Here is a 21,990-nt window from a genome sequence, read left to right on the forward strand (position 1 = left end):
GTCCTGTCTGTATAAGTGTCCTATCCGTCCTGTCTGTATAAGTGTCCTATCCGTCCTGTCTGTACACTATAAGTGTCCTATCCGTCCTGTCTGTGTAAGTGTCATATCCCTCCTGTCTATATAAGTGTCCTATCTGTCCTATCTGCCAATTATGTATCAGCCATGCAGCCATTTTGTGATGGTTCCTGTCTTACCTCACTTTGACAGTGGCACAGACACTGTCAAAGTGACGCCATGTATTTATAGGCCGCTATGCGTCACTAGCCAATCAGATCACAGTATTTCACCGTATTGTCACGTGTCACGTGAGGCTTGACCAATCGGTGTGTCATATTTAGAAAGTGAAAACAATACTCTCCTGGCGGAGAGTAACTAGAAAAAGTGCTCCTCGGAGCACAAGTCTCCGCCAGCAGACTTGTGTTGGGAATGTTGGGAATGTTCTACTTCTGTGAATGTTCTACTTCTTATGTTCTAATTATTATGTCCTATCCGTCCTGTCTGTGTAAGTGTCCTATCCGTCCTGTCTGTGTAAGTGTCCTATCCGTCCTGTCTATGTAAGTGTCCTATCCGTCCTGTCTGTGTAAGTGTCCTATCCGTCCTGTCTGTGTAAGTGTCCTGTCCGTCCTGTCTGTGTGAGTGTCCTATCCGTCCTGTCTATGTAAGTGTCCTATCCGTCCTGTCTGTGTGAGTGTCCTATCCGTCCTGTCTGTGTGAGTGTCCTATCCGTCCTGTCTATGTAAGTGTCCTATCCGTCCTGTCTGTGTAAGTGTCCTATCCCTCCTGTCTGTATAAGTGTCCTATCCGTCCTGTCTATGTAAGTGTCCTATCCGTCCTGTCTGTGTAAGTGTCCTATCCGTCCTGTCTGTGTAAGTGTCCTGTCCGTCCTGTCTATGTAAGTGTCCTATCCGTCCTGTCTGTATAAGTGTCCTATCCGTCCTGTCTGTATAAGTGTCCTATCCGTCCTGTCTGTGTAAGTGTCATATCCCTCCTGTCTATGTAAGTGTCCTATCTGTCCTATCTGTCCAATTATGTATCCTATCTAATTGTTACAGTATCCACCATTTCTCAGCCATTTCGTGATGGTTCCTGTCTTTCCTCACTTTGAAAGGGCACAGACCCTTTCAAAGTGACGCCATGTATTTATAGGCCGCTATACGTCACTAGCCAATCAGATCACACTATTTCACCGTATTGTCACGTGTCACGTGAGGCTTGACCAATCGGTGTGTCATATTTAGAAAGTGAAAACAAAGTATCCTGGCGGAGACAATAAGTGTACACGTGATGCGGAAGTCTGCCGCGGAGGAGCTGTTGAGAGTGGTCGAGGATACACTTGATGTACACTCGCTCAATGCGGAAGTGGAGAGCCTCCTCGCCTCCTCCACTCGACTCCACTCGCCTCCTCCAAGACGCACATGAACAATTGGACCGCGACTACTTCCGGTTCGAAGTCGGAGTGACCGAGTGGGAGTGAGCGAGTGGCCGAGATTTTCGGTATTGGAATCTGGCTTATGACTCTTTCAAAGTGACACATGTATTTATAGGCCGCTATCCGTCCTGTCTATGTAAGTGTCCTATCCGTCCTGTCTGTGTAAGTGTCCTATCCGTCCTGTCTGTGTAAGTGTCCTATCCCTCCTGTCTGTATAAGTGTCCTATCCGTCCTGTCTATGTAAGTGTCCTATCCGTCCTGTCTGTGTAAGTGTTCTATCCGTCCTGTCTGTATAAGTGTCCTATCCGTCCTGTCTGTATAAGTGTCCTATCCGTCCTGTCTGTATACTGTAAGTGTCCTATCCGTCCTGTCTGTATACTGTAAGTGTCCTATCCGTCCTGTCTGTGTAAGTGTCATATCCCTCCTGTCTATATAAGTGTCCTATCTGTCCTATCTGCCAATTATGTATCCTATAATTGTTACAGTATCCACCATTTCTCAGCCATTTCGTGATGGTTCCTGTCTTACCTCACTTTGACAGTGGCGCAGACACTGTCAAAGTGACGCCATGTATTTATAGGCCGCTATGCGTCACTAGCCAATCAGATCACAGTATTTCACCGTATTGTCACGTGTCACGTGAGGCTTGACCAATCGGTGTGTCATATTTAGAAAGTGAAAACAATACTCTCCTGGCGGAGACTAATAATAATTAGTCACAGAACGCCTGTAGCTAGTTTGACCTTGCTACAGGCGTTCTGTGACTATCTGTTGTTTTGAGAACACTATATCTTGGTGTTCTTCCCTACGCTAACAATTCCTTCAGCGCCACTGAAGTCACCACTGACCAGTGACCGGTCAGACCCGAGGTCAACGTGTTGTTCGAGACATGTGGACGCTGTTTGTTCAAAGATAAACTGTCACACCATCATCATCATCTTCATCATCTACCATCATCATCCTCATCTGACGACGACGTAATCATCACTATCCACCAATGGCAGGATTACACCTCCGACGGCTGGATGCTCGATGCATCTTCAATGATGTCATATGTTTATGTTACCGGACGCTGTTAAAGTCCAGTGCTTTCTCTGTTTAGCGGGAGAGAGGCGACGACCGATGATGCGTGAATACCTGTGATACTGTAACCTTCCATTACTCTCTCTGTCTGAATACAAGATATTTCACTACATCCATGGCTGCCTGTGTTCTGAGTCTGTTTTTTCTTTATCGCTTTTTATGAATGTCTGGTATTATATATAATACTTATGTGATGTTTCGCCATGCATAGATATATATATATATGGGTGATAAGGAAAAATAACAGCTCCATCAATAGTAATACTAATAAATATAGCTGCAAGCAGCAATACACAGGGCCAATCAATATGTGCAAATTAGGCACAGCAACATAATGCGGTCAGTCGGCTTCACATTCCTACAGTGGATGGTGGGGTGGAGGCTCTTTTACCACAAAGGCAGCTCTCCACCGCACCGATATCGGCCCGACTCAGCCGCGGAAGGCGTTGGAAAGCGTGTCCTGCCGACAACCTCCCGACAACCTGTTGTAGATAGCACTGTTTCGGGACTAGAAGATTACCGTCAATGAACAACCGAGCAGGTTCGGTCGTTGGGCCGACCGGCAGAGCCGTCGATAGCCGTGGGGTAGTGAAGAGGGGGGAGAGAGGGGGGCACAGGTTTGGTCGGAGCTGTAGTCCGAGCTGGCTCCAATGTTGTCAGATTCTGTGAGTGAAACAAGCGACCAGGTCTATGAAAACAAGCCCAAAAGAAGCGACCAGTATCACCACTTGATTCCTATTCAAGGGGCCAGCTTGAGAGTTGTACATTGAGTCTATATAGGAAGTGAGTTCAAGTGACAGTTCATATGAATGGCCTGTGGTTTCGCTGTATTACCCCTGCTGGTGTCAGAAAGAATTTATCTCAATGCAAGTGGGTGGGTTTTTGACGAACTTTAGACTTGATTTTCTTACCTTGATAAACAGGGGTGCACATAACGTTTTAGGTCTAGTACTCAGAAGAGCACCTGGAGATGTGACTTGGTGCGCACCAAATGCGCCCCCCCCCGTTTTGTCCACGGGGGGCGGGGGCGCCCGCCGGACAGTTTTGTCAAGGGGGGGGGGGGGGGGGGGGGGGGGGAGTTGCTGCGCGCGAAAAAATGACCGCCGATTTTCGCCGTTTTTTTTCTCACACACTGTTAGGAGAAGCCCCTGCACTGCTTTTATCCGCCAGATTTGGACGTTCACGGCATATTTTTGCACCGTTATGGTGGGTTCATCATCGGTGACGAGTGCCTCTAACAGCCGCTGCTGGCTGCGTGCACGCAGCGAGGCGATGCGAGGCGATGCGAGGCAACAATCACACAAGCACGTGCAGCATGCGTCCCCTTCCCCTGCGCCTAATGGCTGTACATGGGGGCGACGCGTGCTTTACCGTGAGTGTGTGAGTGTGGCTTCAGGAAGTAAATTCCTAGCCTCGATCTCCAGGCTTTTATTTTTTAGTTTTGCTAAAAAATAAAAGCTTGGAAATTCCTGTCCCAGCTGTTGGTACGCAAAAGCGCCTCGCGTCATCTCATGTGGTGCGCATTATGTATTTTGGGTGCGCATGCGCACCTGCGCACCAGCGCACCAGTTATGTGCACCCCTGTTAATAAACATAATAAATACTATGCTTCCAGTCGCTAGTTTAAAGTCTTCTTTCAATAATCATGATATGCGTTTAGGTACATTATGGTCTAATTTATTTAAAAATTGACGATAAAGTAGTAGGGTATGCTCTAGGAGGGGTGCAGTACGTTAGTCCGACAGCGCATTCCTCCGACAGCGCAGCGCTCCGACGTTTCCAATACGAAACCCGAACCAAACCCGCACCCTAACCCTAACCGCACGCGGATGCCACATAGTCGGAGAAAAGGTCTGTCGGATTCTCTAGGAGGGGCGGGATGATTTGATTGACAAGCTACACAACCAATCCAATCCAACCCAATCCACTTTATTTATAGAGCACATTTAAAACGACAGTGTTGAACCAAAGTGCTGTACACTCAGTAAAAAATACTAAAATAAACAAGAGAACACACAAAAAAACAGGACAGCATTTGACACAATGCCTGGAGGAATCAGCAGCTTCTCAATTTGAATTTTCAAACGCCAAGGAGAACAAGTGAGTTTTCGAAAGTGATTTAAACACAGGCAGGGTTAGAGACGCTCTAACATGGGGTGGAAGCTCGTTCCACAGTGTGGGCGCTATGAAGGAAAATGATCTATTTCCCCGTGTTTTCAACTTTGTTGCTGGGACCTTAAGGAGTGACTGGTCAGTAGACCTCAAGACCCTTGTAGCGTTATTGGGAGGTAAAAGTTCAGATATGTACAGTGGTGCCAGCTCATTTAAAGACTTAAAGATAAACATTAAAGTCTGAATCCTGTAACGAACAGGGAGCCAGTGTAGGGACTAGGGAGGCAAGAATCGGGGAGATGTGATGATATTTCCGTGCCCCTGTTAAGAGGCGAGCGCCGTGTTTTGGACTAACTGTAGTCGTGACAAGCAGGCTTGGCTAATGCCAACATAAAGTGCATTACAGTAGTCGAGTCGGGTTGAGATAAAAGCAATGGCATTCATTCCCCGACCCCGCTCTTGATTGACAAGCTACCCAACCAATATTGGTCTGGTTGCATTGCGCAGGATATGACGCGATATAGAAAGATGCCGGATTTGAAATTCCTGAACAATCGGCTTCATTTACGATCTGTAGAAACCAATGGTGTGGCTTTGTCCATTCTTTTTTACAGTCTATGGTCCTTTTACATCAGCTATTTTCAAAAACAATCTTGAAAGCAAGCCCAAATAAGCAACTACACTTCAGAAACAAGCCCGAACTAAAGCAACCCGCAGCTATGAATATTTACAAGCGACTTTACAGGAAAACAAGCCCAAATTCGCTTATAATAAGCAGACCTGGCAACACTGGCAGGATCTTGCATGCGACAATATGCGCATCGGCCGACAGTTTGTGCTGAACTAAATGCAAACTTTTGCCAGTCTGTTGTAGTCTGAAGTAGTCTGTTTGGTGGAGAGTCACCTTAAGAAGTTTGGGGGGGAAATAGCCATCGCCTTTAAGCCTAAAATAGGAAATGAGCTATTTAATGGCACTATTTTGTTGATACTGGAGGTCAAGTCTCTGTTTATCTTTGCTGATACGCATGCAAAGGTTGCAAAGTTTGCAGCAGAGCTGAAGTCCATGAATAGGATCCTGGCATATGTTTGTCCTTTCAAGATGCGACAGAGTGAAGTGGAGCATGGTGGAAATAGCATCCTCAGTAGCAAATTGGAATGGATCCAGGTCGGCATTGAGGCCTGCTTTTATGCGTTCCATGACAAGCCTCTGGAAGCATTTCATAACGATTGGGGTAAGGGCCACAGGGCGATAATCGTTCATGCAGGCTGGGCTGGGTTTGATGGTATGATGGTGGCGCTCTTCCAACAGACAGGTACTCTGGCTTGTGTGAGAGAGATGTTGAAAATGTCTGTGAAAACATATTTTAGCTGCCCTGCACAAGGTGACTGTGGGCAGCATTTAGACATCCTAACTCTATAAGTAGAACTTATGTGCTCAGGTGGGCCAGTACGCTGTACTGGTAAGTGCTGACACAATTAAAGCATGTCTGGAACTTATAATGTTGTTCATGAATAGTATTTCCAGACAGCCTGATTGAAAGAAGTGTGCTCTGAAAACAAGAGTGTCAAATGATGTCTAATAATGTGTTTCACCTGACTAGCAAAGTAGTGCCACTTACTACTTATCTCATGACCAACCTCCTAATAAGTGGATGGAAATTTGTGACGCCAGCCTTGTAATGTGTTTTATATATGGGGTGCTCCTTCCATTCCGACATCTCACCACTCCGACTAGTAGCTTCCGCGTGCGGTTAAGGTTAGGGTTAGGGTTAGGTATAGGGTTAGTCAACGTCGGAAAGGCGACATGTCGGAAAGGAGAAATGCACCCTTTATATATCATCCTATGCATACATGATTTTGATATTTATTCATGTTTATCTCATTTCAATTGTGTTTGTGGTAGAAAAATAACAGTCGGTGTCATCCCTAGAGTCCCTTAGAGCAGGGGTTCCCAAACCTTTTAGCTCGAGACCCAAAAGAGAAGTTATATGTCTATATATAAATATATATATATATATACTGTATATATATATACATACATACATACATACATATATACATTTAATGTAGGAAGCAAAAAAGGGGATATTTACTTGTGGCCCATAAAGATTGGTCCACGACCCAAACATGGGTCCCGACCCACTGTTTGGGAAACGGTGCCCAAGAGGAACAGTTTGTTTTGTCGGCTCCAGCACAATGGAAAATTACCAGTGAGTCTTTTACTCAACTAGAGAATGATGAAATCTCTCGGCTTTCATTGCTAAAACTGGGTGGAAACAATTAGAGAGTCCAAAAATGTAAAGCTGCAATGCAGCACCCATCCGAAGTCTTTAGGGTGGTCCTTCACATTGGGGCGGCGATATGATTGGTGTCTAAAGCAGTGGGCGTAGCTTTGTGTTCTCGCAGGTGTCCTTTCAACTACCTTGCAGTCAGAAGTGCCCAAACGTATCGGGTAGGCGGACATCTCTGATCGTCTGGCAACACCAGACTATACCCAGGTGGGTACAAATTAAACGTGAGCTGGGCAAGAAAAGGCAGGTGTGTGTTTACCACTGATGACATCTGGCCCAGGGGTGATGAAATAGTCGCTCGACAGGTGCAATGTTGGAAATTAATTAATTTCCAAGGCCCCAGAGATTGTTTCAAAACATGCTAACATTAATTAATTAACAAGGACACATGGATGTTGGTGTAGGTCTATTGTTGTCCGTAATACAGAGGGATAGGCAACAATGACAACAGTGACATATATATATGTGTATGTATGTGTGTGTGTGTGTGTGTGGGTGTGCATGTGCGAGAGAGACTCTTGATTGCATTATACTAATTATCAGCAGTGGTGGTTTTCACACTCCAGTGATGGTTGATCTCACCAGCCTTGGTCTTGGATAACGACTAAGTAGATCTTGTTGCCAAAAAGTTTGCCCACCCTTGCTCCGGGTGCAGTACGTTAGTCCGACAGCGCATTCCTCCGACAGCGCAGCGCTCCGACGTTTCCAATACTAAACCCGAACCAAACCCGCACCCTACCATTCTCTGTCATTGGACACTCTTTAAATGATGATGCGATGCGAGAGTGCGGACTAGCCAACACCAACTCGAGAGTCGCGAATCCTGAATCGTTGCCCTCCACACCTTCCTGTCTAGCATCAGGGTCATGAGCTTTGCAGTGTTGTTTCTTTCTGTATAGTATTTTGCACACAGCTAGGCTATATCATAAGATGACGCGGCTTGGCTCGCTGTTATCTTCATTGTAGCTGCTGCTGCGATCTTATGGTCAATACTGATCATTATATGCTCCACCTTTCATGTTGGTCGCACAACGTGCACCCTTCATAGTTTTTAAATCCATTAAAATGGTTGAAAATGTTCGTACTGTAATGTTGTGTGGCTTTATTTAATATCAAAATAATAAAGGATACTAATGATTATAATAATATCGCGGAGCAAGGCAGCCGTTGATATTTTTTATTTATTCTTTTATTTATTATATCTCCGCCAGTCCGTCCATCTGTGTGTCCGTGCATGTGTCCGTCGCCCCTCTGTCTGTGATCAGCTATCTCCGGCACTGTTGGCTTGATCGCAACGAAACTGTGCACACATCAGGGCCGTGCAGAGGGCCATACAAAAAAAAAGAAAAACAACACTTTTTAAAAAAAAGGGCACCTTGGGGCAAAAGGGCAGGCCCCCCCCCCCCCCCCCCCCCCCCCACTCTGCACGTGCCTGGTACACACACTCCCTGGATGCCAATTCAGAATCTCTGCTGCTAACTTTTTCATATAGTCCAGGGGCCAAGGCAGATTTTGGTACCACCTAAGGTGGCCGTACATTTTTGGTATTTTTGTATTCCTACATGTCTCTAGTTTATATTTTGGTATGATACATCTTCTAATTCAGTAGCTTAATGACAGTAATCACTCTAAACCGGCTAATGTATCCGGTAGGAGACACAAAGTAGAATCTTTGTGTCTCCTACCGGAAATACACCCGGGCATCAAATTATTCCGACAAAAAAACAAAATATATCCATGTATTCAAGGCTTCATGGGGTCTGCAATTGACAGAAAATAATATTTTTTTGGGTGAACTCCTCCTTTAAGTTTCCCAGGGGGACTCTCTACCCATTCAGCTATGACCACCCTAGACCGAAGGAGGGTCAACTTTTACAAGCTTATGGAAAGCAGTCTTTTTGCAAACACCAAAAATCTGAGAAGTTATCAATTGCACAACCCATGAAGCCTTGAATACATGGATATATTTTGTTTTTTGTCGCAATAATTTGATGCCCGGGTGTATTTCCGGTAGGAGACACAAAGATTCTACTTTGTGTCTCCTACCGGATACATTAGCTGGTAGGTAGTGATAACTGCCATTAAGCTACTGAATTGGAAGATGTATCATACCAAAATATAAACTAGAGACATGTAGGAATACAAAAATACAAAAACTTTACGGCCACCTCAGGTGGTACCAATTTGTGAAAATATCAGTGTTGGCCCCTGGACTAATATGGGCTTCTTAGCACCACCAGGAGGCTTTTTGCAAATCTTTTTTTTTTTTTTTTTTTTTTACAGTTAAATGCCCTAACAACGTTCAGTAAAGATTGTCTCTATAAATTATGGAATAAAAATGAATGAATTGATTGGTTGATTCATTAATGATCAATTAATAATAATAATAATAATAACAATAAAGCTGAGCCTATATGAAAATCTAATATATGAGTCAGTTTTACTCAAGTATTTAGACTACTTTATACTTCTACTGCATTACATCTCAGATGCAAATATTGTACTTTTTACTCAATTATTTGGCAGCTTTAGTAACTAGTTTACTTTCTATTTTTAGATTATTAATACAAAATATGAAGTGATAAATGATGGTGTATAATGATAATAATCATAGCCTAATTATTATTATTATTATTATTATTATTATTATTATTATTAGCATTATTAATTAACCTACCCCCTCCGTGGCAACAGCCAATGAACAGCGGTGTCTCGCGCGTTCAAGTGACGTATCGGCCCGCTCCGTCATCAGTAGCCAGCCAGCGTTGCCATGTCTGCTTATTAAAGCGACTGTGGGCTTCTTTTTCTGTTGCTTGTAAAATACTAGAAGTTCGGGCCGCTACGCGGCCCGAACGTCTAGCGTGACGCGTCGTTCACTTTGCAGTGCCACCTTACAGGCACCTCACAGTGTGAGAGAGAGTTTTGTGCTCTCCTAAATCCACGGCAGGCTTTGAAAGTACCCACTTCAGAAAGAGGTGACGTGCATCACCTCTCCAATGACCAAAACCCACTTTGTGATTACTCAGACCTGGTTTGGCAGACCTGTGGGGAGTGTGCAGTGGTGTACAATGTGAAAAGATAGTTGAAATCGCAGGAGATGAAGTTAGCAGTTTATTTCTAGGTAGGATGTGATGTCATGCTGTCGTGAGATTACGTCACACTGGCGTGTCTCATCGTGATGTCACGACCGTGATGTCATATGACGTCACACTGGCTACATACAACGTTACAGACAACCGACATGGCGCAGGATTCAAATTGTATATATATAGATTGGTACATGTAGTTACAGGTTACTAATTTTGGGCTTGTTTCTACAGTGGCTTGTTTCTAAAGTGTAGTTGCTTATTTGGGCTTGTTTCCTAATGTTGTTTAAACCATGTGTTTCTCAAATATTTTCATGTCATGGACCCCCAGATCAATATGTATTTGTCCCTAACACCCCTATCTGAAATTGCTTTTTGCAAGCCCTGAACCAGAGTTGTGTTGTTAAAATGTTCCAAAAAAATATTCAAAATGTGTCACTTTTATTTTCAACATTCGTTTGAAAATAGCTTGAGACCCCCTTACCAGATTTGTGTTCAAATGTAAAAATAGTCAATTTGTCAAAACAGTATCTAATATGCATATCAAAATGGTGGTCCTTGAAATTAAAAAGGTGCCCCCCCCCCCCCCTCTCTCTCCCTGTCTCTCTCTGATATTTACAAATCTACACATATATCTACAACACTCCCTGTATGTGTATATATATACACCACAGGGAGCTTATAGATCTGCTGTTATTTTATTTAATATATAAAACCAATACATAGGTTTAAAACATGAGCGCGTTGAACCTATATAGTCGCTTCTTTTGGGCTTGTTTTCATAGACCCGTTTTGCTTATTTCTCTCGCAAAATTTGGCAAGTTTGGCAGCCAGCCGGTGTGCGCCATTCTCTTCCGGGTCGTCGGTCAGTCCACTCCACACTCACTCACACGTTTCATTCAGAGGCAGCAGAACAACAACACAGAGTTTATTATTCATATTCATAAACAAAACGCTTTGAATTCAAGCACAACAATGGACGAGCAGGTGTGTGAATACACGAGCAGGCTGCAGGAGCAGGTGAGCTGTGACGTTGTTAATGTAAAACACGACTCTACGACGGCATGCTTACACGTTGCCCTGATACAAGACTGTCCTATAATGTAGCTCTGGTCCATAGCGTTAGAACGAGTTCTCCGTAACGCTATGTTACTGTTCCAGCCGTTGCCTGAGCACCCCGGTAGCGCAGCCTCTCGTCTTCTAGTAAAAATAAGAAATACACTTTAGCTACTCACCAAAACAAATACGGGTTTAAGATGTTGAAAGCCTACTTTCCTTAGTGGGAACACTCTGAGCCCCCCACACCACGTCTAAAATACACTTTTTGGCCAGAAATGAAAATATTTCACGGGATGGAACAAATGTTTTAGTTGTTCCGCTGCGCCCCCTATAGATCTGGTCAATGGAACTTTTCTATTGACCAGATCTGTAGGGGGCGCAGTGGAGCAGGTTTGAATGTAAAACATGACGGTACGACGACATGCTAAAGTGAAACGTGTGAGGCTTGGATGCTGCTGCTGATGTAACCGTTGGTAACTACTGGTACTCATTGGTGGAAGAAGTAAAGTAAAAGTAGTAATACCACAATATAAATACACATGCTCTGTTACAAGTAAAAGTGCCTGTGTTCTAAATGTTACTTTGAGTGAAAGTGTTAAAAGTATTGGTATCAAAATGTACTTAAAGTATCACAAGTAAAAGTACTAAAATGTTTGAAAATAGCAGATCTGCTAACAACCTAGGTATAAAATAGGGCTGAAGTGTTTCCTGTATGTTTTATAAAATAGTAATTTATATCTGCAAGTAACTAGTAACTAAAGTTTTCAAATAATTGTAGTGAAGTAAAACGTACAATATTTGCCTGAGATGTAGTGGAGTTGAAGTAAAAGTACTGAAAATTGAAATACTCCAGTAAAAGTTGTACTTAAGTACAGTACTTGAGTAAATGCACTTAGTTACTTTACACCATTGCTGGTACCTAGTACGTTATTAAACCGTTGGTAACTAGTTACTGGTACACACAGTATGTCATTTAATTGCTAAATAGTTGATTTAAAGGATGGTTAACAGTGTTGCCAACTCTCGTGAGGGAAATAAGCCAAAGCTATGGCCATATGGGCTTGTTTTGGCTTGTTTTTTTTATCAGGAATATATTACATTCCTAATAAAAAATACATTAGATGCACATATTTTAATTACTATATAGGTCTATAATAATTGATGTTTTTGTTATTTGTTAGCCTTTGATCGAGACTATCATAGATGTATTTTATCGATTTTGACATTTACATATCTGTCATAGATAACGAAAGTAAAAGTCAGACTCAATAAAATACATCTATGATAATCTTGATCCAAGGCTAGTTATGTATAACATTACAGACATACTTGAGCCATGGGCTTAATAACTAGACGCCAGACCAATTAATCAACTATTAACCAATGGTTAATACTATAGTTGATTTAACGTTGGTAAAATAGTTGCTGGTACCCAGAATGATGCAACTGTTGGTATAGTTACTAGTCTGGTACCCATGAAATGATGTAAGCACTTGTGTTGCTTGTGGTTGTGGACAAAGTACTTAGCAGCACTTGAGTCAAAGTATAGAACAGATACAGCACTCGTGGGCCGGTATTGCTCAACTATAAGTGGGAGTTGTTCAGTCATATTTTTCACGTCAAGGATCCCCAAATTGATATGTACATGCCCTACCTAAAATTGTTCAAAAATACATGGCAGTGTGACGTGTTGTGAGCTTGTAGATTTGCCAATTGGTCAAAAGTATAACATTTAACTGATTTTGCTGGAGACCCCCTTGAAACCCTCTTTCAGTAACACAGGGGTCCAAAGGATATGTCCAAAAATGTTACTGAACTCACTGTCTATCTCATTGGCATGTTGACTGACAGACAGTAAAGAGTTAGAAAAGTACTGTTTGAGTTTTCTTTTGTATTTTTGGGTGCGCTGAACATTTTCTGTTTCAATTTGACCGGGATACCGTTTTCTCTTTCATTCTGACTGGGAGACTGTTTTTGGTTTTGTTTTGAGTAGAAGTTCAAGTCCAATCAAAAGGGAGTGTTTTACACAGCCATAAAATCTTATCACCGGTGCAGGACAAAGCAAAGCACCTTGATATAATGATGCATAATAGTGCAAACACAGATTCCAGTTCTATATACACCCAAAAGCAGAGACAGTCACATCTTATAAGAAATCCCATTACTAAGATGTGACGCACACGTTTTCTGTTTCATTTTGAGTTGGACCTGTACGTGTCAGGCAGCTGACATCTATTCGCTTCCTCATTCATAGTATTCTATCAGAGACATCTTGTGGTAAGATTACCGTTCATCAGTTTGCCCCACCGCACAACTGCAGCTCAAAGTACAACGGCAACACCTCAGGGGTTGAACTTGACTTATTTTCACGTAGAGAGAGAGAGAGCAGTGTGGACAGACAGGTTGTTGGATCTTTAGCCTTGGAGGTGCAACAGTCGGTGAGTGTCGAGACTCAAGAGTCACACAAATAATGTTTTCTTCATTCAAGTCGTTGTTTGTTTTTTCCTCGTACGAAAAGGGGGCGGTCTCTGTGTGTAGTTGAACCAGACAGATTTATTGGTCATTTGCCCTTTTTTTTTAACGACATCAGTATCAGCAATTATGCAGCCAAATGTGTCGGCCCCAATTTGTAACCACTTTGAACTTGGCAGTGCTGTTTTGGGCATGTCGAAAATAGCAGATCTACAAGCTCACAATGTCGACTGTATATTTTGCATGGAGCTCAGCAGATGGTTTTATTTGACCCATTAAAACCAGGTGTGTCATTATAGATTTTAGCGTTGGCTATTCAAAATAGCAGATGTACAAGCTCACAGCGCGGCACGAAGTGTTGGAAAAATCTGAGACAATGTGAGAACTATTGATTTAGAAGGCATTTGTAGAGTCGGCGTGTCGGCCTCAGGTCTTAATGGGTTAATCTAATCCTGTGTCTGTGTGTGTGTGTGTGTGTGTGTGTTATAGGAGCGACAGATCCTGTCTCTCACAGCGGAGGTGGAGAGTCTTCAGAACCCAGTGTCCCAGGACGGCCTGTCCCCCCAGCTGGACGAGCTGCGAGAGGAGAACGCCCGTCTCAAATACAGGCTCAACATCCTCAAGAGGGTACCTACCCACTGTCTCTGCCCTGCTCACCTCTACAGCCATCGTCGCTCATTCTCTCCGTCTCTCTCTCTCTCATTCTCTCAGTCCCTCTCTCATTCTCTCCATGCGCCTCTCATTCTCTATATCTCTCTCTCCATCTATCTGTCATTCTCTTTCTCTCCACCCCTTTCTCATTCTCTCCATCCCTCTCTCATTCTCTCCATCCCTCTCTCATTCTCTCCATCCCTTTGTCATTCTCTCCAGTCTCTACCCCTTTCTCATTCTCTCCATATGTCGCATTATGTCCATGTCTCTCTCTCTCTCTCTCTCTCTGTCTCTGTGTCTCTCTCTCTGTGTGTCTCTCTCTCTCTCTCTTCCCCCCGTCTCTCTTTCATATCGATATAGATTTCATATCCACCCACAATACTAAGCTTATGTTTAAAATACTGACCAAGAGTAACAACTACATTTGCTCTAACTAAACTAAAACGTTTTTGTTATTTCATTAGTTTTAGTTTAACTATTAACCTTGGGGGGTGTGTGTGTGTGTGTGTGTGTGTGTGTGTGTGTGTGTGTGTGTGTGTGTGTGTGTGTGTGTGTGTGTGTGTGTGTGTGTGTGTGTGTGTGTGTGTGTGTGTGTGTGTGTGTGTGTGTGTGTGTGTGTGTGTGTGTGTGTGTGTGTGCGCGTTGTGTGCAGAGCCTTCAGGAGGAGAGGAGTGAGTGCAACAAGTCCATGATGAACATCAACCAGCGGTTGGGGGAGATCTTCGGCGAGGCCATCAGGGCAGCGTGTCCCCAGCTGGACAACCCCCCCCTGGCCGTCACCCCCAACCAGCAGGCCAAGTTTGGAGACTACCAGTGCAACAGTGCCATGGCCCTGGCCCAGGTACAAGCTCCAGCACAGTTGCCGTACATTTTTACACATGTGCATGTGCTCATTAGCTAGGGATGTCAACAGGGTATTCTGCCGGTTGGCCGTTTATAACAATATCAAGATATGTTTATTGTTTAATTTGCATAAGTATAATATATTGTTGCTGTCGGGCAGAAACCTGTTATCTCCATATTTAAACTTTTTGTGTTTTTTTTTTGTTGTAGTTAACGCCCTATTTGATCGTACTATAGCGTCACACAAAAGCATCAAAAGTAGCAGATCTACAAGCTCGAAACGCGGCGCGAAGCGATGAGTTTTGAGCTTGTGCATCTGCTACTTTAGCTATTTTTTAATTTGATTCCTGAAAAGTAAAAGTTTTGGACCCGATAGAGACGATAATATTATGCATTTCTGCACCGGGATATTGCGTAGTCCAGACAGACAGAGAGAGAGCGAAAGAAAATGTAACACAGAAAGTGTAGCTTGGTGGCGTGGGACCATTTCACAAAGGACAAAAGTTGACAAACTTTTGACAAACTCATGACAAAGTTGCTTTGTTGTAAACTTTGTGTAACTTGGCGTAAATACAACAGCAGCACGAGCAACATGCTCAATCATGCTACAAATACAAGTCTAGAAGCTCGCCACCTGTTGCAGCCGCTGTGAGCTTATAGATTGTCTAGTTCCGCTACTTTTATGTGACACTTTCACACGACAAAGTACACAATTGGCATTCATTTATGAAAAAAACATTTGATGAAATGTGGCGCTAAAAGATTTCTGCCCGACAACGACGATATGTGTCCTGTTACAGAGCTGAACAAAGTACAAGATAGACATCTTGACTTCATGCCTTCTGTCAATGATTTTATTATTATCGTTGCAAATGCATGTATTATAATGTTTTTATAGTTTGCATTTTTGTTGCTGCAACCTTGTTTTATCACAGACCAAATCAACAAAAATAGCCCAGTTAAGCTGAATTGTGTTTGTTTATAACCGTGTGTTTGCGTGTGTGTGTGTGTGTGTGTGTGTGTTTGTGTGCGTCATAGATGCTGAAGGCCCAGAACCAGAAGGTGAACCCCAGGGAGATCGCAGAGAGGATTATGCAGAACATTCCGGACAACGAACTCATCCTGAAGACAGAGATCGCAGGACCAGGTACACAAAGAGTTAACGGCTTCAGTTAGGACACAGACGGTGCTGTTTGGACGCTGAAGGTGGTGTTACTTAGACCAATGGTTCTCACAGTAGGGTCCAGGGGTCCTAGAGGGGTTTGATAGTTAGGAACCAAATGGACCCTTACAGGTCTGTAACTCTGAGAATGTACAAATGGAACCAAATGGACCCGTAATCCATTTGTACACTCAGAGTTATAGGGGTCTGTGGCCTAATGCAGTCGTTCTCAAAACCTTTTCTTGTCAAGGACCCCCATATTGATATGCATTCGGCCGCCGTCCCCCATCTGAAAATGTTCTGTGCCAGGGACCCCTAGAAGAGAAGCTTTGTGTTAATAGATTCTTAATATTTTCAAGATTTAAATGTTTTTTTGGTTGTTTTTTTTAATAGTAGATGTACGTTCGTGCCACGCTGCAAGCTTGTATATCTGCTGTTTTTGAATAGCCAATGTAAATGATAAAATATGGATAAAGTGGTCAAAATTATTGTGATGCTGTATTAACACATTGAGTGCCAAAAACGGTCCGGACCGTTTTTCATGATCTTAACATGGTGTGCCAAAAACGGTTATGGCCGTTTTTGGGAAAAAATATGGAAAAAAAAAAGATTTTTTTTTTTTTTTTTTTTTTTTTTTTTTTTTTTTTTTCCCTTCACAGCACCAGGAGATATCATTTTACGAAGATTTAGACTCCAATCCACCTCCTGGTTGAGTTATGACTTCAAAAGCCTGTACACAGGAGCCTCGGCTCCTGTGTACTTTTTGTTTTTACGATGTATTTTCGACTATTTTCAACTGGCTGCAACTATGGAACGGATCACCGAATGTTTTTAATCTTTTTCCCCGGATTGTACGAGACCTCTATGTGTGTAATGAGGGGATCACCGTGAGGACGGTGATCACTGAAAATGTTTTGTGACTACTTGAAAAGGGTCCAAAAATGGTTAAAATTCCAGGCACTGGAGGTACCCTGTTTTGAAAAACCCCTGGCACTCAATGTGTTAAGAAATTTAGCTGGGGAGCCCCTGGAAATACGGAGATATGAGGTTTCTCCCCGACTGCAACAATATGTTAGCTAATGTTCTTTTCATACAGTGTTCAAAAGCAAAAGGTGGTCGGATAAGAGGCGGTACCTGGATAATTGGTTTAGACTGAAGTAGACACGGTGGACTAAAGCTTGTTGTGTTTTCAGGTTTCATCAACATCCACCTGAAGAGGACGTTTGTGTCCAAACTGCTGACCAACCTGCTGCTTAATGGAATCCAACCGCCTCCACTGGCCTCCAAGAAGAAGGTGAGACATGCACACAAACGCACACGCACACACACACACACACACATCAAATGGACACAGACAACTGGTTAGAAGTCTGGCACGCAGTACTCTCACATAGCCAGATGATCAGAGATGATCAGAGATACTGTTAGATCTGGAGAAATCTAAAAGTATTGAATGGCCTCGAACTACAGAGAAAACCAGTGCCAATTGGTTCATGTCCACCAAGATGTTTTAGATTTTCCCTGAGCGCAGCATATGCTTTTATTTGTTTATAATTAGAGCGCCCCCTGACAGTCCACCAGATCACAATAGTCTCAAAAGGCCCTGGCTAGTACTACACTGACTGAAGCGAGGCGAGTGTCAAACAGACTTGTGTTTTTAAGAGCGTTCAAACAAATTAAAACAATTATGGATACACTCCGACTGATGGCTCCAACTCATGGAAGTTTGGATGGTCTGTGCTGTGCGTCGACACTCCTCCAAAAATAGACCGGAGCTTTGAGGAGGAGGAGGCAGAAATTTGAGGATTGGTATTTGGCTATGGACTGCGTGCGGTTAGTCTTGCGTAGCCAGACAACTATTCCACAATCTACAAAGGCTATATAGAGTCTGGAACTACACCTCCCGAAAACGAAAGCTTAAAAATATATATATATATTCAAAGATTTGCAAAAATGTTGGCGATTATTCAAAAAAATAGCAGATCTCTAAGCTTGTATATCTGCTGTTTTTGAATAGCCAAAGAAATCTTAAAATGACACAGATGCTTTCCCGGTCTTAATGGATTTAAAGGACTATAGTGATTCATGTTTCAGATCACCTATTTGAATCGCCACATATTTGTTGTGATAATGGAACTGTGTCGCGATGGGTCGTTACATCCCTATCACTCAGTTGTGACACGGAAGCGTTTCACACCCAAATTAATTCCCAGAAACGTTTGGCCGCTCTCCGTAAAGCAGGTGACATATTTTATTATCTGCCTTGAACTTTATTATCCATAAAATTGTTTTTTTTTCTTTTTTTTGTGGGAGAAAGTTATCTCGGGACAAAGTGAATAAAAAGAGTCCGATAATTCAAATGTAACTTTTCATAGCTGATATTTGCCAGAGACTTCCGAATAAACTTGAGATGGAATGGACTTCAAATCTTAACAGTTAAAGCCATAATCCACTAGTTCTCAGAATGGGGTCTGGGGACCTCCAGGTGGGTTCTCAGCAAAATGAGTTAATATAGAATTTTTAAACACTTTCACTCTATATTGTATAACATCGTATATTTTGAAAAAAATATTGTATGGGGGTCCCTGGCCCTGAATATTTTCACATGGGGGTCCGCGGCTAAATACATATTCATTTGGGGGTTCTTGACATGAAAAAGTATTTATTTTCATTCTTGTGTGTGTGTGTGTGTGTGTGTGTGTTCGTGTTCAGGTGGTGGTAGATTTCTCGTCTCCCAACATCGCCAAGGAGATGCACGTGGGTCACCTGCGGTCGACCATCATAGGAGACAGCATGTGTCGTCTGTTTGAGTTCCTGGGCTACGAGGTCCTCAGGTAGGAGCTTCATTTAACACCTCCTCTAGCTCTTCTGTTCATCCTTTCACCTCCTCTCTCGCGTCACTGTGACTTCACACATGACGTTTCATGCATTCTGTACGTTCGATTGACGTGAAAAGACGCGTGTGAAGTCATCTTTTCACGACATCAACATTTCACAATTTTGGTAACACTTTCTAAGCGGTAAGACTGTGTAAAGTTTCTGCTGTCGGGCAAAAAAAATTGTAAATGAATGCCCTACTTCATCCTACTACACACAAACATATCATTTTGAGCTTGTCAATCTGCTATTTTTGCTATTTTTGAATTTGAATGAAGTGGGACTGGAAAAGTTTTGGACTGGTTTTCACCCGACATAGACAATATTAAGGTTTGCTATAAAGCATATAAGCACATTTATAATGCATTATAATGCGCTTGTAAGGCATTGACTTATAACAAGGTTTATTAAGTATTATAAGTGCTGGTCATAATGCATTATAAGCTCAGCAGAACGGCACCTGGAGAAAACGGTGCCCCCCGGCGCCATTTTGTGAACGGGGGGGGGGGGGGGGGGGGGTTGCTGCATGAAAAAAACACCGGCGCCAACGTCAATGTTGTAGCGCCCTGGTTCTAAATTCCGCAATTTTTCGCTGTTTTTTTCTTTTCTTCACGCCGTTTGGTGCCCCCCCCCCCCCCAAAGGTTGGTGCCCTGTGCTGCGCTGCTTTTATCCGCCAGATTGGGACGTTCACGGCATATTTTGCACCATCGCGGTGCGTTCATCATTGGTGACGAGTGACTGTAACACAGCCAGCAGCGCGACTGACTGTCTGTGTGTCAGGATTCGAGGCCACACTCACACAATCACGTGCAGCATGCGTCCCCTCCCCCTCGGGCTAATTGCTGTGTATGGGGCCGACTCGTGCTTTAGTGTGATTGTGTGAGTGTGGCTTCAGGAAGTAAATTCCTGTCCCAGCGGTCCCAGCTGTTGGTGCGCGAAAGCGCTTCCCTTCGTCTGATGTGCCGCGCAGCATGCATTTTGACGACGCATGGACACCAGTTATGTGCACCCCTGATTGTAGACCCAACCTTAACATACATACATACAGTCTTACCATGTCTATAATGCATTATTTGTACACTTACAATATACATACAAAAATACAAATGGCATACACAGGGCATTCATAAAATCGCTGTCCAAAAATGTTGATGTCCTAACAAGTCTACTAATACAAACGTGTGTGTGTGTGTGTGTGCGTGCAGGTTGAACCACGTAGGAGACTGGGGCACACAGTTTGGAATGCTCATTGCTCACCTCCAGGACAAGTTCCCCAACTACCTGACCGTCAGTCCTCCCATAGAGGACCTGCAAGCCTTCTACAAGGTCTGTCATGTCTGTCTGTCTGTCTGTCTGTCTGTTTTAAACCATTTAAGACCTGAGGATTTAGAAGACATTTTTAGAATCGGCCTAACAGTTTTCTGAAACACTTATGTTTCTATGTCAGTGGTGTTCAAATCTTTTCATGCCAAGAGTATATGTATTTGGCCACGTACCCCCATCTCAAAATATGTTGTTCCAGGTCATTTCAGATTTTTGTGTTTGCTATTCAAAAATCTCACTAGTTCACTTGCACTTCTGCTATTTTTAAACATTTTTGAAAAATCTGTGAGAAGTGTGAGAGAACTACTTATTTAGAAGGCATTTGTAGAATCGGCCTCAGGTGTTAACACTTCGCCTGCCAGAGTTATTTCAGATTTTTTGCTGTTGTCTGCCAGAGATTTTTCATTGAAATTTAAAAAGTACTCAGGAGCCGAGATACATCATTTTAAAGTTTTAAGTTAACAAGGAAGTGGATGGGAGTCTTTTCCTTCGAATTTTTTTTTCTTTTCAATTTTTTCAATAGATCGCATTTATGCGTGATTGGCAGGAATTGAGTTAATGGGTTAAAAATATATTCTATAGAATAAACAAATATTATTTTGTAAAAGTTTTTTGGGAGCAGCCCTGTTTAATAGGATAACCAAATATTTGCGCACACCCCTGGTTTCAGTGTCTCTGTCCGTCACTGTTTGTCTGTCTATCTGTCTTCTACTGCCTCTACTACCTGCTTATGACTGTCCTAACTCCTGTCCTCTGCAGGAGTCAAAGAGGAGGTTCGATGAAGACGAGGTGTTTAAGAAGAGGGCCTATCAGTGTGTGGTCAAACTGCAGAGCAAACAGGACGACTTCATCAAAGCCTGGAAGCTCATCTGTGACGTGTCCAGGAAAGGTGAGGACTGAGGAGTGTGTTGTGTGCGTGTTTGTGTGGCAAATAGTAGAACTTTTGTGTGTTTGTGTGTAGCAAAGATTAGGACTGTGTGTGTGTGCGTGCACACGTGCGCACTTTCGCACGCACATCTCTCAGAATGTGAACTGGTGTCCCTAAGGTGTCTGCTGAGAGACCTGTATGATAATTAAATACATCATGCCTAGTTCTGTCTCTCTGTCACTGTCTTAACTGTGTGTCTGTGTGTCTTCCAGAGTTCCAGAAGGTCTACAACTGTCTGGACATTCAGATAATTGAGAGGGGAGAGTCCTTCTATCAGGACATGATGACCGCTGTGATCCAGGAGTTTGAAGCCAAAGGTCGGTATTTGCAGTAAAATGTCTTCTTGAATTACATGACTTTACAATGACTGGACAATGTACTGTGGTCATCAACAGTTAATCTGTCATCTATCAGTTTGCCGTCACAAATGGCTTTGAATCTGAAGAGAGTCTTGCTTTGGTTCACACACACACACAGTCATCTGATTCAGTCTCAATCAGATAACATTTGATTTGAGGTGCAGTTACAGTGCACTTCAAATAGTAACCACTAGATGGCAACACATGACAAGGATTTTTCCTTAGGCCGGTGGTTCTGGCTTTTCCTGTCCAAATTGGTAGACATTTAAAAAGATGTATTGCCAGTGACCCCCATAAGAAAAAAAAGATAGGTG

At 43.0% G+C, this 21,990-nt stretch overlaps 1 protein-coding gene across 1 annotated transcript in view; it reads left to right on the top strand.

Annotated features, from left to right (window-relative positions):
* The first annotated feature begins 10,871 nt into the window (after positions 1 to 10,871).
* The window catches only part of rars1 (arginyl-tRNA synthetase 1), a 31,016-nt gene continuing 19,897 nt past the window's right edge, over positions 10,872 to 21,990 (top strand). The window contains exons 1-9 of the mRNA XM_084074536.1: positions 10,872 to 11,021; positions 14,022 to 14,159; positions 14,836 to 15,024; positions 16,065 to 16,173; positions 17,382 to 17,482; positions 18,901 to 19,022; positions 20,272 to 20,392; positions 21,149 to 21,278; positions 21,530 to 21,634. Of these exons, the coding sequence (XP_083930662.1) occupies positions 10,977 to 11,021; positions 14,022 to 14,159; positions 14,836 to 15,024; positions 16,065 to 16,173; positions 17,382 to 17,482; positions 18,901 to 19,022; positions 20,272 to 20,392; positions 21,149 to 21,278; positions 21,530 to 21,634 (1,060 nt within the window). The 5' untranslated portion in view covers positions 10,872 to 10,976. The remainder of the gene's footprint in view (positions 11,022 to 14,021; positions 14,160 to 14,835; positions 15,025 to 16,064; positions 16,174 to 17,381; positions 17,483 to 18,900; positions 19,023 to 20,271; positions 20,393 to 21,148; positions 21,279 to 21,529; positions 21,635 to 21,990) is intronic.

The sequence above is a fragment of the Gymnoscopelus microlampas genome (assembly GCF_963454915.1).
Source record: "Gymnoscopelus microlampas genome assembly, chromosome: 12".
Lineage (NCBI taxonomy): Eukaryota > Metazoa > Chordata > Actinopteri > Myctophiformes > Myctophidae > Gymnoscopelus > Gymnoscopelus microlampas.